At 42.6% G+C, this 15,367-nt stretch overlaps 1 protein-coding gene across 9 annotated transcripts in view; it reads right to left on the reverse strand.

Annotated features, from left to right (window-relative positions):
- KLHL15 (kelch like family member 15) overlaps window positions 1-15,280 on the reverse strand; it is a 29,791-nt gene extending 14,511 nt beyond the window's left edge. The window contains exons 1-4 of one of the 9 annotated variants that reach the window (XM_069784850.1): window positions 15,160-15,280; window positions 14,258-14,579; window positions 12,777-12,873; window positions 1,269-1,980 (exon numbers count right to left, since the gene is read on the reverse strand). In XM_069784850.1, the coding sequence (XP_069640951.1) occupies window positions 1,269-1,973 (705 nt within the window). In that variant the 5' untranslated portion in view covers window positions 1,974-1,980; window positions 12,777-12,873; window positions 14,258-14,579; window positions 15,160-15,280. Of the gene's footprint in view, window positions 1-1,268; window positions 1,981-10,654; window positions 10,799-11,028; window positions 11,114-11,349; window positions 12,731-12,776; window positions 12,874-14,257; window positions 15,070-15,136 lie in introns of those variants that run through there. The other 8 variants (XM_069784857.1, XM_069784849.1, XM_069784852.1 and 5 more) reach the window with 8 other exon arrangements.
- Window positions 15,281-15,367: the final 87 nt, after the last annotated feature.

Here is a 15,367-nt window from a genome sequence, read left to right on the forward strand (position 1 = left end):
TATGTTTAGGTATTTATTTTGTTTATGTCTATAGGCTAATATAGGATCATAAATACATTTTATGTACTATTACTTCCTCTACTCAATTCACACACACAAAAACAATCCAAAATATAAAAACTCACTAGTCTCTGAAGTAATTAATAGCTTTTATAATTTAAAATACAAATAAGTGTAAATATTACTGCTTAAATGATCCTGTAGCCCTTAAAACCACCAAGAACAAGACAACCTTATCTGTATATTCACTAGATACCAAATTAATTTGTAAATTAATTTGTAAGAATCCCAACAAAAACACAGGGTGTTAAATCCTATTAATTCACTGAGAGGTGGAAAATACACAAGTTAAAGTTATATCTTATCATACAAAATTAACATTGTTAAAAGAAATCAGCACAGTTTATGTAATTCCTAACCTGAATACCCTTACTGTTACTAGCTTGCGAGAGAGCTGCTTACAAAGTTTTGTAATTCTCTACTGTTGACAAATACTTAAGAAATTCTCAGGAATTGGAAAACGACATCTTTTGTCTATTCTTCAATGAAACAGTAGAAAAAGCAAGTTCTCTTTCAACCTCTTAATACATGCAATGATCAGGTGAATTTTAGATCGACAAAGATTCCTCTGATATTTGAAGTAAATCATTACATTTCACATCCTCAATAACTTTGGTTGCATTATGTGCCTTGTGTAGAGCCAAATGTATGTGTAACTTTGCAGGATCAGTGCTTACTTCCAACCGCTGTGTAACAGCACAAGCGCTGAAGATATGACAACAACAAAAACACCCTGCAGATTTAACAGCAGGTACTGGTTTTCATTTGTAAATAAAAAATTCTGCACTTAAAACACGTAAAATCTACAGTCACTATGTTTTGATTACACTGATAACAATTATCATGACATATGCCCTACATACTGTATGCAGCTCTAAAATCTCTGGAAAGCAAGAAGCAACTTGTGGAAAACAGTAAGAACAATTGAAATAAAACTTGATACAAGTGACCTTGTTTTAAAATGTCCTTTCCATATGAGGTCACTTAAAAACATGTATTGTAAACCTACCTGTTCTCCAGCCACTGTACATACTATTGTCTAATAATCAGATGACAATACTCTTGGATCTTTGTCTTCCACAGGTTTATTAGAAAAATAAATGCTATCTTTTTGTTCCTCCTAATAGGTTTGGGAATCTTACCTATTTAATGGCATGCTGCCCTAGCTAAATGATGAATCCTGTCTATTGCTTTTCAAATGCACCAACCTTCTCAAAAACACTGGATGGTGTCATCAAACAAAACCTGATGTTCTGAATAATGGTGTCCGTATGCCTCCAGCGTCTTCTGTCATGGCGCAGCCAGGCCTGAACAGCTTCATACAGCTCTATCTCTGGAAACCTGCTCAGATGATCATTATCCAAGTAAGACATGAGCTTCTCAAAGCTCAGATATGAAAGGAAGTCAGGTCTGGACATGAGTGGCACAAAATTCTCTAGCAGAAAGGAGTCCAATTTTTCCCTGACTCCTTCGATGTTTACACCAAAATCATCCAGAAGTCTCATAATTTCTGCACAGTTTTCTAAGCAGATTTTAGCTAAGAGGAAAGAGCAGCAAAATTTTACCACCTCTATAAGCTGGACATACATGGCAGCCTGAAGGATTTCATGAACAGTGTTCATACTCAGTTCAATAGTTCCATAGTACATGAATTGGAGGACATGACTGAAGCCTGTAGCTGTCAGACCCTTCAAATGGATTTTGTCCTGATCTCGTTCTCGCATATCAGCTGTGAACATAATCCTGAAGTAATCACTCTGCGTGGCAAGCAGTGCTTTATGGGCCTGAAATTGGTGGTCTTCAATGACAAGTGTGACATCAAGAAGCAATCCCTCCTCATACAGTGCTCTGAATCCAGCAGAGACACTGGTGTCATGGATGGAGGAGCTAAACCCTTCCACGTCCCCTGCCATGAATCACCTGGGGGAAAGAAAAAATAAATAAATAAAAATAAATTGTTATTTCTAATAACATATCACAAGCCCTTCCTGATAAATCCTAACTGAGAATGCTTTTATTAAGACTTAAAAGTCTTCACCATCCTTTTTGTTTTCTCTTCAGCTGAAAAATCAACTTAAGAAACAACTTAATACACAAACTTTAAATATTTCTCACCCCCAGAAGACCCTCATTTTAAAGAAAGAGTAACAAACAAGAATAACTATGCAATACTGCTGAAGCAATTCCTCACTCCAAGCTATTTAGTGGTCAGATAATGAATATGCAATACTAAAATGCTCGTTGTGGTTTTCTCCCCCTGCCCCCCCTCAATCTTTCTAAAGAATTTATCTCAGGGGAGCAATAAAACACCCACTCTTGAATATCAAAGGTTTCAGAAAGGAAGCCAAACTTCCTTAACTTCAGAAACAAGCTCCAGTTGATCTGTACAAGGTATAACCTAAAAAAATTTTAGTCTCTTTACAAATATATGTCAATTTACTCAAAAGTTATTTCTAGGAAATTGAACATTTTCAGAGATACTATTTAAGTTTGTGTGTTTCACTTCTCCTGTAACAACATAGTAGTTCCCCCTTCATCTCCCTCCCTTTATCCCCCCGTTTCTTACCATAGGGATTAATTAGGTGATGTGATTTATAAACTGCAAAATACTAAGGCAATAGGAAGCACTGACAAGACTAGGTCACAATAAATAATATTCTGTATACTGGGTTTAGTGAAGTTTAATTGCTTATTAAGCGTTTGAACACTTGCAGATGCAGTGTTACTTACGTGCAAGCTATAGTCGAACTGTAAATAAGCCAAAAAGAAATTATAGACTAGCAGGATCCTACTCTGTTAAAGTTAAGGAAGATAAATATTCAATGAAAATCCATACCAAAACCTATTCAAAATCCAGAAATTTCTCAAAATCTTGCTCAACTTCCTTGGGTTTAGATAGGGTGAAGTTGCACAAGGCAGCTTGAACCAATCTAACAATTTATCACCAGTTGAAGGGCAATGGCACACTCCATTCTCCCTCTCTGTCCTTATTCTGAGTTCTGAGCTCCTGCTGCCTACTTTGAGCCATTTCTGGTGCTCACTGGACTGCTCTAGAAAGCTAATTCAACTCATAAACCTGACAGAAAACTAAACGAAGGGTGGGGGCAGCAACAAGGACACAAACAACACCACCCCCCAGCACATGCAAAACCTCAAAACCAGAGAGCCTTCTGCTCATCAGTGAGCTGACTTCTGACTTGACACTGCAGGGGGTATGGCACAAGAACCAACCTGATGAAAAGGGCAGGACATCACACTTGAGCAGGAACAGGGAAAAAGAGTAACGTTGTCCCTTTAGGCATTAATCAGCTACAGGAGTTGGTTCAACCATTTTTGTTTCACTTTATCCCACCCTAAATAACACTGCAGCATTCACATGGTTATTTGTGCATTTAACACCAAATTTCCTATAACAATTAAAGTTAATAATGTTTTGGTACTGGTGACCTACATGAAAAGCTAAATAACACCAACACATTTAAAAAACTGCTGATTTTCAAGGTTATAGAACTTTACAGCAGTATACGGACCCAGAAGTGACTCTAGGTTGGCCCAGGTTTCACAACTTCAGGGAGCAGTTATCATATTACTCCCATTTCCTCAAGCACCACATCCTGACTGCTGCCACTGTAACTGGAATGTATTTTATTAGACTCCATCAAGAGATAATCATCTCCTCTCCTTAATTCATCGGCACACATCCTGGAAAACAGAACTGGAGAGACGCTTCATCTATGCAAAACTAAAATGGTGAGTGGGGGTTTGTAGCCACACCTCATGGAATGAGCACCACTCCCACACCGTTGAAGCCTGCTGACAGGTTCTGTGCACAATAGAGTCAATGCCGGGAGTGTTCATGACAGTTAAGGCCTTATGAAAAAATCCAAATTCCTGAAAGTAAGACCAACAGCAGGAGAACAATGCTGACAATCCAATGGCTTTCTTGCCAGTACCCGTGATAGCACACTCCCCTTTATGTCACTGAAGACAGAGAGAAAATACAAACTGCTCTGGAGCTTCATATAGCAAGTCCCTTATTCCTGAACACAGCACGTGCCTACCAGAAGGAAAAATTACCATCATATATTATTCTTAGTTGTTGCCAATTCTTACACAAAAGCAGACAAGGAAAGAATTACTTTACTAACTCTTACCACCTCAAAAAGCAGCAACAAACTGAAGAGGATGCCATAAAGCCTGACTTTACAGCATTTTGCTTTCTAACTGGATTTCTGGTATCAAATAAGAAGGTAAACACTAATATTAGCTTTTTTTCTTCTTTCACTAGAGCACTTGTAACTCCCCCCCTCCGGCCCCCAGTTCTCTGATCTTTAATAATAGTTGAGCTCATCCTTCAGTCTTTCCTGTGTAAGAGATTTAATGGTCACTTGCCTTTAAATGGGCCAACCGTTTTCATAAAATATATAGCAACTTGAAACAACTATCTCTCAATTTTGTTTGAAATTGACCAAGAGGTTCAAAGCTTATTAGGATTATTCTCAGATAGTACAACTGTGTAAGTTACATTTCTTTAGGAGACCAACTAAGACATATGGCTCAGCTTCAATTCCAAGATCAATGGAAAAAACAGGACAGGACAGTTGGAATTTGCAAATGTGAGACATGAACAGAGTAACACAACAATATATTGGGGAAAAAAAAGTCAGAAATGAAGCAACACAAATTAACCTGAAAATAACAGGATGTCCCATCACACAGGCTCATGCAGGCAGCAATCTCATGCAAGGGATTTCTTCAGAACAGTACATACATTACTGTGTACATGAACGACACAGAAGAACCATACCAGTAAGCTCCAAATACTACTAGGGTCTTTCTCCTTAACTTGAGAAAGATAATTACATTACAGATCTGCAAATATGAGGGGAGAAATTAACTTTTACATCGGACTGCTTTAAAAGGCCCCTTTCACCACCCTCAAAGAAGCAAAAAGGAGAAGTTGGCAAGTGAAGGTAAACAGACACAAATGGTAGAGGGTAAATGCGCCAAATCCAGACAAGCACCTCCAGCGTGCCTTTTAAGGATCAAAACAAATAAATAATACACAAAACCAGCATCAGAGAGAGTCCTGGGCAACCAGCTCTAGGTGGTCCTGCTGAGCAGGGGCAGTGGACCAGATGACCTCCAGAGGTTCCTTCCAACTTCAGCTACTCTGTGATCAAGTTGCTTTTACATAGAGACTGCACTGTGGGATTTTTTTTTTTTTTTTTTGCGACCATCCTTTTAATTCTGATTAAGTAGAAATAAGACACACACACAAAAAAACCCCAGATATAAGCTACTACCCTTCAAATTTTAAATTTATCAAAAAATAAGGTGGTAGGAATCACCAAAGTAAATTTTAAAACCCCTGTATTTAGGGAACACCTTTTAGGGTTCCAATTTTCACATCTCGCTAAAACTGGCTATTCCGTAAAAATATATTAAAACCAGAAGTCAGCTGCAAAAGGCTACAATGGTAACAAAGTGGTCAACGCTCTGAAATTATTACTTCAGAAGGTTTTAAAAATGTGGGGGGTTAAGTCACTTAATCCTCCTTTTCACATCCCTGCTTATATTATTTTTAGTAAATCTACAGTTTCAATCTCAAAATATTTTTTCTCCCAAACATCAGACAGCATTTAATGGATTATTTAAGTAGAGACAAAACCAGTAAGACTTCTCCATAACACCATCTAAAGAAGCTTCAGAATTCTGTGAGTGAAAAGCTAAAGACTACTTGTGTTCCTCCATTAAATAAAAGGAGTAAATACCGTTTTTTTGGCATAAAGCCATACACAATATCAGCAGATATATTTTGCTTTACAACACAAAAATATATTGGCCAGTGCAAATACACAGGGGGTTAAAACAGCACAGAAACTGGGAAACTAGATAGTTAAACGCGTATTATGATCAACTGGTAAAAATCTTCATTTCTACAGCTAATATCCTCAGTCAAAAGCAAACAGCAATGTGGTAGTTCAAATATTAAAAAAGCAATACAAAATACTCTCAAATGAAGTCATTTTTCTAAAGCATAGCTATGCCATTCCTCCCACACACACACTTGCAATCTTAGATGTAATTCTATGCACTATTCAAATGCTGCAGCTTATTTCCCAGAGGACAATAACATAACGATTTTTTTTCATATTTACAATAAAAATGCAAAATTCAGAGTGAAATTTTCTTCACACATGCAAATCACAACAGCACACTTAATCCTAAGGAAGACATGTAGCCTACAGTGGTCTGTAAGAAAACAGGAACAAAAAATTCCAATGTATAAACAATAAAGGGGGAAAAAAAATAATCAAAGTTGGCGTTCTGCATTGTTCTGCGCATACTAGAGCTGATCAGTATAATGCAGCACAGGACGTAAGAGTCTCTGCTGAAAAGCCAAAAGAGAAATACGCTTAACCTTATTAGCTTTTCCTGACATTTCTTCCTCTTTTAGCACATAATGCATTACAGAGTCTACTCTGCTGTGACTGTAAAAGCACTTACTTGGAACACTGATTTCTCATCTTTATTCCGCAGCTGTAATAAAAGTCTGAAAACCCTGTTCCAGACTGCTTTTTCTTGCTAAACAAGGAGAACCTTCTTTCCTCAGGGTGTCTGAGGCTCTTAGTCACAGGCAGAAGAACTGGAGTCTAAAGGCACAGGCTATTGAGAAGGAAGTTATGGAATACCCGCTTTTGGCTCATGCCCTGCTTCATTAAAAAAAAAAAAAAATCTATCCAGGCAGTACTTCCCCAAAAAGTACCCTTTTAAGTAAGTGTGTTTATGTGATATGTAAGCTCATATGCACTTTCTAGGGATAGAAATGTATTGTTCTGGGAAAGTATTGACAATACCAACTGTAGCATACCAGCTGAAAGGCAGGTTTCTGCTTTCCTTTACTGCTGTTCCTTAACAACTCATTTGAGATGCTGAGACAGAACTAGCAAGTTCCTTTGTTTACAGATTATGAAGTAATTGTTCATTCTACCTACCTCATAGAAATTCTGAGAAACCACCTCTGTGAACACAGCTAATGACAAATTTTCACATAATAAAACACTATATCTACGAGTTACACAAAAAGATATTTCACCAGACATACAGAACCATACTTTGGTTACATGAAGTACTGAAGTAAAGCTTAAAATCCAATAATCTGTTCCATCTATCCCATTCCTTTCATCCATCAAATGTGTGCATTTAAATGCAAATTTTAAAGCCATTACATATGCTTTATTTCGTGAGGTGCATAACGAAGGCTGCTTTGAACAGAATTCTTTGACCCTAAGTTTGTTAAAACAAACATTTTCATGCACAAATAGAATGTTTCTCTACAGTCAAATGTTATACACATGTATGAAAATACAATACACACTGGCATTTGCACATACAAGCAAAACATTCACAACTGCACACATTCATCACTAAAAACCAGGCCTCTGAATGCAGTGTACTGCAATGAGCGAGAATGTAATGAGTGTATAAATATACATTTACACAGTGTAAATAATCTATCCCCCAAATTAAACCTTTGTTTACATGGTTTGACACTAAAACCATTAAACCTTGTCCAAACCACCATTTTTCATCACAATTCTCCACTAACAGCAACAGAAGGAATGAGGTAAAAGTGAGCTAGATCAATAACCAGCAGATGCTGAAACTTTCCATTGCTACAATTGCAAAAGTAGGAAACAAAGAAACACATCAAGTTCATAGGTGTTTTATCTAAAATCCTTTATAATTAATATGCTAAGTTTGGGAAACAATTTATCTTAAATGCATGGGTAGGTTCACACTAAAGACTTCATCCAATCTGTGCCAAGAATTCCAAAAACACTGGATTACTTTAGAAGTGAGAAGTTAGGAGCTTACTGATCACTGCCAGTCAGAGGAACCAGACTGCCAGAAATCTAGAAGTTAAAACTTGGTTACTCCTGACAACTGTCCACACTGCATGAAGAATTTCTTAGGGGCATGCATCTGACTGTGACAGCTCCTCTTGCAATCTCTACCCATGTTGCTCTCTTGAAGCCATCCGCATCAGTTCATAACAACAGTGGCACTTTTATAACACCTCAGTGTCTCTGAGGTCATTATGGTAATGCTAGAAGCATTATCAGAACTAGTTATAACCAAACATATTAAAACTCAGTATGGATTGCGTCTCAGCTCGGTATGGTTATACGTCATTCTGTAAGTATGCTAGAACCCTGCTGAGTAGTCTTTAGCTATCTTCATAGACTACAGTACTAGGAGAGAGTGTTTTGTTCTGTTTCCTTTTTCAGAAACCTCTAACTCAGGCAGATGTGTTGGTGCTCTCATATGCACGTATTCACAATGGATAGGTTTCTCAGCTCATATTACTCTCTGCTCCTCAAAACTTATACCATAACCCAATTTAGTCTTTCTGCACAGAAAGATCCAGATGTTAAAAGCACACACACAAAAGATCAGAACCAGTTTGTTTTAAAATACTGCTGAAGAGTATAATTTTCACATATTTAATTTAGATGAATGCTAATCAATTGCATGTCAGAAACTTCCCATTTTGCAACACTAGCCACCAGAGAATAAAATACGGTCCCCAGCTCAGCCCTTAAATCAAGCTTTAGGATGACTATCAAAAGGATTCTGATGAAAGTACATGCTTGACAAGCATTTTAAGACTGGCAGACGTATGCCTCAGCTGTAGTAACTTGACCAGTTTAACTTCACCTAACTGAATCTAAATTCAGCTTCTGGTCTCATGAATTAACATCAATGAGATATACATTAGTTTCTCATCGTATTAGTCCATTATGCGGATGATGTAACTGCACTTCACAGACATTAAGATAGTTTAAACCATTTGGATAAAAGATCATTGCATCACTACACCTGTATAGAAAAACATGCTCCCGAACATAGAGCAAGCTCAGCTCAGTGCTTTTCCAATTACATTTACTGATACCAGAACAGGCGCCAAGTATAAAATATTTTTATTACATCTGTAAGAATGACAATAGTCTTTAACTAGAAAAACTTGTATCAGTAATACCTAAGAGTTATATGATGGTAGTGTTAAAAACTACGGATTTGCCACTGCTCTCAAAGTGGACAGGACTGCTCTATCCTGAGTGCCAACATTCCTTTTATATATATATATATATATATTTGTGGCTTCTATAATGATTAATTTTTCCACATGTAAGAAAAAAATATTAATAAAGAGTGATTTTCTAATTGCAAAGATATTTATCAAGAAAATCAAGGCGTATTTTATACAGAAAAGGAGCAAGTTAAGTATTTCCTAGTAGCAAAAATCTAATCCTACTTTTTTTGGACTCGTTATAAATTTTTAGCATAATAAAAAGGTAATGAGCTACACGTAGTATTTAAACTCTATTAGTAAAAAAAATGTTAATCTTAATTAAGATTAAAATGTTAATCTTAACTAAGAGATAGTTGAACTACCCCTTACAATTCTTTGTTTGTTATTATCTGTATATTTATTGCTCACTTAGTTAATACTTTTAGCATCTTTTGAGAAAATGAGATTAATGAGATTGTGCCTTTTGTTCAAGACACACAGCTTTTGACCTCATTGCGAAATGTCAACCTCATTTGTCAGAAAGACAGAAATCTCAAACATATTAAATTTCTACAGATTTCCCCCCAAATTGGCAGCTAGATAAATGAAAAAGACCTGGTGTCTCCAGCGTGTGCTCAACAGTTATCTGTTCTGCTTTGCTTGCTGAAAGGCAAATCAACACATGCGTAGATCCAAACCAGCCATAGGGTATAATTAAGGAAAGTGAAAGGAGATGAGTGACAGTGGGAAAGTTTATAGGACATGTGGTAGAAATTAAACAGGTTGGCTAGGTGTTGGAAGGAAAAAGACAGAAAGGATGTTGGCACACGGTGGTATGCTGAGGGGATCTGCATGTGAACTGGGGCAATGGTGGTCAAAGAGCTGGGTTGTTATCTTAGGGACAAGTATACACAACAAAGAAGTCAACAGGAAGCCAGTAGTTCTGCCCTTTTATCCAGTAACAGCTTGATGGTTCCCCTATTCTTCTTCTAAAGGGGGAGTGGGGGGTGGGGGGGAACAAACCCCACACAACAAAAACCCAATAACTTTTTTTAAGCGACGCGTCCATATTTACCAAATAGCTCAAAGCTCCAGTACCAATCCTGGGCGGCAGTCTGCTCGTTCGGCTCACAGATACTTTTTTTTTTTTATGTCCCCCAACGTCGCTGATGGGCAAAGGGCCATTTTCGGGGTAGGAACTCAGATGACCCACTTCAGCTCCTCAGCTTGACACGTTTAGCACCCTTCCCGCCAGCCAAAGCCCGCAGGCCCAGCTCCCCGACGAAGGGGAGGGGAGGCTGGCGGGCTCCGAGTTAGAGACCCCTCGGCCCCCCCTCGGAGGCCGCCCAAGCCCTTCACGGCGCCCGGCCCGGCCATGCCCGCCGCCCCCGCCTGCTCCCGGCCGGGGGAGGAAGGTCCCTGAAGGCCAGGAGACAGACTGGGGGGCCGGGCCGCCCTCGGTAGGTCGGGCAGCGGCGGGAGGGCCCCGGGGAGCCCGGCGGCAGCTTCACCTACCTCTCGGCAGCGGCGGCGCTGAAGACGCGGCTCCTCCCGCTGGACCGGCGGCGAGGGGGGCCTCCGTGTAACATAAAGCCGGGGGCGGCGGATGGAGGGAGGCGCCGGGGGGCTGAAGAGAGGGGCAATGGCTGAGGCAAAGCCGGGAGGAGGAGGAGGAGGAGGCGGCGGCAGAGGAGGAGGAGGAGGAGGAGGAAGGGGGGATCCTGGGCTCCCTCCTCCCCGCGGTCCGTGCTCAGGGGGAGGTGGGGAGCCGCCCCCCGCCGCGCCGCGCCGCCCGGGCACCGGCGCTCCCGGCCCTGCCTGGCCTGGTCCCCGGGGTCCCTGCCGCTCCCGCCCGCCCGCCTCCCCTGCACCGTCTCACACTTGTTTACCTTCTGCGCTGCCTAGCACGGCCGCAGGCGCCATCTTCCCCCGCGACAGGCACCCCGCGCCGGCCGTCACTTCCGCCGCCACCTGCGGGCCCGGCGGAGGCGGAGGCGGGCCGGGGCGGGAGGACCGGGGCGGGGGGGGCAAACCGCCACCGCCGCGCTCCCGCCTCGGCCTCGGCCCCGGCCCCGGCCCCGGCCCGGTAACCCGCCGCCCGGTTGGCGTGCCCCGTCCCACCGGCGTTTTCCCGGCCCTGCCGCCGCCGGCTCGCACCGGCAGCCGTGGGGAGAGACCGGGCACGTCCCCCTGGGAGAGGAGTCCCTTACCGGGGGCTAGCGCGGGCCGCGCAGGGCTGGGGTCTCGGGAAAGCGGCACCGACAAGCATCGTCTGCGTCCGGCTCTTAAGGACACTCGTCCGCAGGCGTCTGCTTTCGGTGGCTCAAGCTCGCGTTGTTCTCTTCCACCCCTCTGCCTCCAGGCCGGGTCCCGCCGCAAATCCGCGGCCCCTTTTTTCCTCAAGGCTTTGGTCTTTTTTCTGGGTTTTTCTCGGGGAGCAGCCCCACGGGAGTGGACTGCTGCAACCCACCCCGGGGCAAAGAGCAATCCCCGTTCGGAGCTTGCTGAACTCCTGCACCCCTGACAGCTGGCTGGCCGCAGGTGCCACGGGCTGATCCCGGCTCCCTTCTCGCCACAGACAGCCTTGCCAGCCGGCGTGAGAACCGGGTCACCGGAGCCCAACGACGGGTCAGGGCCGCCGGGCCACAGGCGCTCAGCGTAGCCACCCTCAAGCAACAAACTGCAAGCAGCTCGCGGGGAACTGCAGCCCAGCGTGGGATGAACAGGGCTTTGCCTTAGCACAAACATCACCTCCTTGCTTTCTCCCTCTTGCCTTTGCCTGGCAAACTCCGACTTTATTGTAAGAGGTGGACCTTTGGTTTGCCACTGCCACCCCCAAACCATTCGCTACCTGCTAAGTACCTCCCTGTCACCTTCTATCGCACTCCCCGCTTTAAATAGCAGGCCACAGGCTGCCATCCTCTCCCTGTTTATGGCTGTTCCGAGCCCCTTCATTGCCTATTTTCAGTCTCTCGTTACCACCCCCACCCCATTCTTGATTTATAAAACAAGAGCGTACCTCCTCTATAGCTGCCACCCCTGAGCTGAATGTCTTTCCCACCTTTCACAGCTTCACACAATGAACCTGCTATTCCATGCGCTGCTTCACAAAAGACTTCCCACCGCTATTCCCACTCTGTTCAACTGCCCTCCTACTGCTCCCTCATGGCCTACTTATTCCACACTACAATCAACCTGCTCCCATTCACTCCTCCATCCCAACGGCCTGACCTCTCTCCACTCATCAAACTTCATACTATTCCACCTCATCCGCTTACTCGTGCGGTAAGTTTGCCCCATCTCCCCAGTCACTGTTTTAAAACCCGTTACTTGTGCACTTACGGCAAAACAACCGACTTTACGTACTGACTCTGCCAAGACAGCTACCGTTCCTGCCACCTAAGTCTCAAAGGAAAGACATTCTCTCCCTTATTCATAGGGCATGTCTTCCCCTGCACCAAGCACATACCCGCTCACATCTCACGCTTCAGCAAAGAAAAACTGGAGTAGAAAGTAAGTTTCTCACACACAGAAATGATACAACCAAAACTTCATGCATCCTTCTGCCCTCTTCAGACTTCCGACCTTCCTAGGTCAGCGAGGGTGGAAAAAGCTAAACAGGGCTGTTTTTGTTTACCTGACTGTCATTTTGCTGTTTGCAGTTTGTGGCAAGCTGAGGCATAAGATGATCTTCAGGTCTCTCCTACACACTGCCACAGAAGGGGACCTCAATCCTAGCCAAAAAAAAAAAAAAAAAAAAAAGCCCAACAGCTTTGACACACTTATTCTCAAGATTTAAAAGCAAAACACCCCCCCGCCATTCCCTTTTCATTCACATTGGACAATTTGCCCCCACCGAAAAATCAAAATATGTTAATAATGCCTCAATTCTAATCTCCTAAACAAAAAGGTGAGACTGTTAAATCTGGGCCCTCGATAATGACCAGCAGTATCAACATTACCACAGTTAATATTAATTTACATAGAGATTTGCACTGACCCCTCTAATTTAGGCATCTGTACAAAGTTGGTTACTAACTAGCTCCCACTGGCTCAAATGAGACTATTGCAATGAATAAAATTCTGGACATACATTTTTGAGTTATATTGATACACTATTTACCATTTAATTTGAACAATTTTAAACTTTATTTAACTTATATGTATAATATACTTGGCAACTCCTAGAAATGTTTTTACCTACTTAGACATTTGCAGTCGTTAGACTTCTCTGGTTTTTCTTCATACTACAAATATTTCCAAATACAGTCAATCAAAGTAACAAGAGTATCTCATAATATGTAAAATATATAATCTCATTGTTAAAACAGGAGCAACAGTTTGTGTATTTTTTTTTAAGATTCCTGACAGGGTTCTTGGCAAGGATTAAATCCTTTCTAAAGGCTGCTGCAAATGTGACAAAAACTGTTTCCGTAATTTTACACTGCACTGCATTATTGCATAATTTAAACAGCTAAGTAACTACAGAGTCTAGTATTTTCAGTTCATTTTCATAAAAGAGTGATTATACATGCCTGGACGTCGAGGCAACTACAAGCAAGTATTGCATCATGTTCCCACTATACTTTGTGTATCTTGGTCATATGCATCTATTGTTTTTTCCCAGAAGTGAGATATTTTATACAAAACTGAAAACATCATGTTGCCTGATGAAAGATTAGGGATGAAAATTTATCTTCTGGCCCAATGTGCAAAATTATTGGGTTGCAAGACAAAACACATTTTGTCATTGGTAATACCATTATACATACTGTAAGGTTTCTCACCACATGTTCATATTCATTTCTTCAAAACAAGAATGCTGGCAATGTATTTCCTCTAGGTATCTCCAGCAGAACGCACTCCTAACTCTTGTTATCAGGAAAGAATGGAAATAGTAGTATTTGCGAAAGTGGGAGGTTACAAGCATTGTTAAACCAGGCATACCAGTTTCACACAGATTTCTATCATCGCATTTCAATCACATGGTTGTCTGCTCCAAACCTGTTTTTTTGACCCAAGCAGTTAGCCAGGCAAAATCTGAGAACCATCACATTTTCCAGCCGGCAAAGCCACTGTTTATGAACGTACATGTATTCTACATAACTTGTTACTTACACTGAAACCTGTTTCTCTGATCATAGAAGTCCTATGAGTAGCAACCTCAACTTTAAGAGGTTTCTATGAAAGAGAAGTCAGTTCAATTTCCCACGGGGAGGGTTGTGAATTTGGCCTTTAGTCTCTGTTGAACCTCTAAGCTGGCTCTCATCACTGGATCAGGGATTTTACTCGATTTTTAAAGCGTTGATGTTGTACCCAACTCTGAAAACAGCACACATTTGGCGGGGTTTTTAGCTGTTTGGTACAAAAGATTCAAGCTGTTCAGATCTTGGGGCAGGGTCTTATGTCCGTACAGTCTCCCTAACACCAAGCACTCAGCCTACAAAAGACAGTAACAAGAGAAATGTTGAAATTCAAAATCTTATCAGGCTGATGGCCAGCAGAGATTACTAACATATGTACAGTGAGATTTTACTGTTCAAGCAGATAAGCTGATCAGACATCAAATTAAATATGTTAATTTCCCGTATATACAAGCATATCTTGTTCCAGTTTTACCCCCATCTTCCTTTCCGCATCACACCCACTCGCTGCCCCAAACAAACCTACACCGCCATGCTGTGAGACAAATATTGATGCGTAAACCCCAGACACCGGATGAATCTCCTTTTTCGGTGTATCTTTCAACCAAACTACGTCCCCACCCCGATCACCCTACCGAAGCAGTGGCAGTACTTGACGCCCATACTACACGCAGCACCAAGTAACCGCGGCCTGTCAAAAGCCCATTTCTCACAGAAATACTTCGAGGCGCCAATTCCCCTGACCTTCGTCCTCACAGCGGTAACCCAAAGCCGCAAATAAAACCACACACTCGTGCTCCCCGGGGGTCCCTTTTAACGCCCCCCCCCCCCCCGCCTCAGGGCCGCCCCTCACCGCCCTCAGCCCACGACCGTTACCCGGCGGCAGGCGCGAGGCGCGCTCCCGCCGCCGCCGCCGCCGCCGCCCGGCGCATGCGCACGGCCCTCCCTCCCCTGGCTGGCGGCGCCGACGCTACGCGGAGCGGCAGGCCCGGTTGCATCATCCGGCCGTGAGGGCGACGGCCGGGGGTCCTTCTCGGGGCTGCCCCGCGGCGCGCCTGAGCCGCTCCCGCTCCGCGGCGGGGCT

The sequence above is a fragment of the Haliaeetus albicilla genome, chromosome 6 (genome assembly GCF_947461875.1).
Source record: "Haliaeetus albicilla chromosome 6, bHalAlb1.1, whole genome shotgun sequence".
NCBI lineage: Eukaryota > Metazoa > Chordata > Aves > Accipitriformes > Accipitridae > Haliaeetus > Haliaeetus albicilla.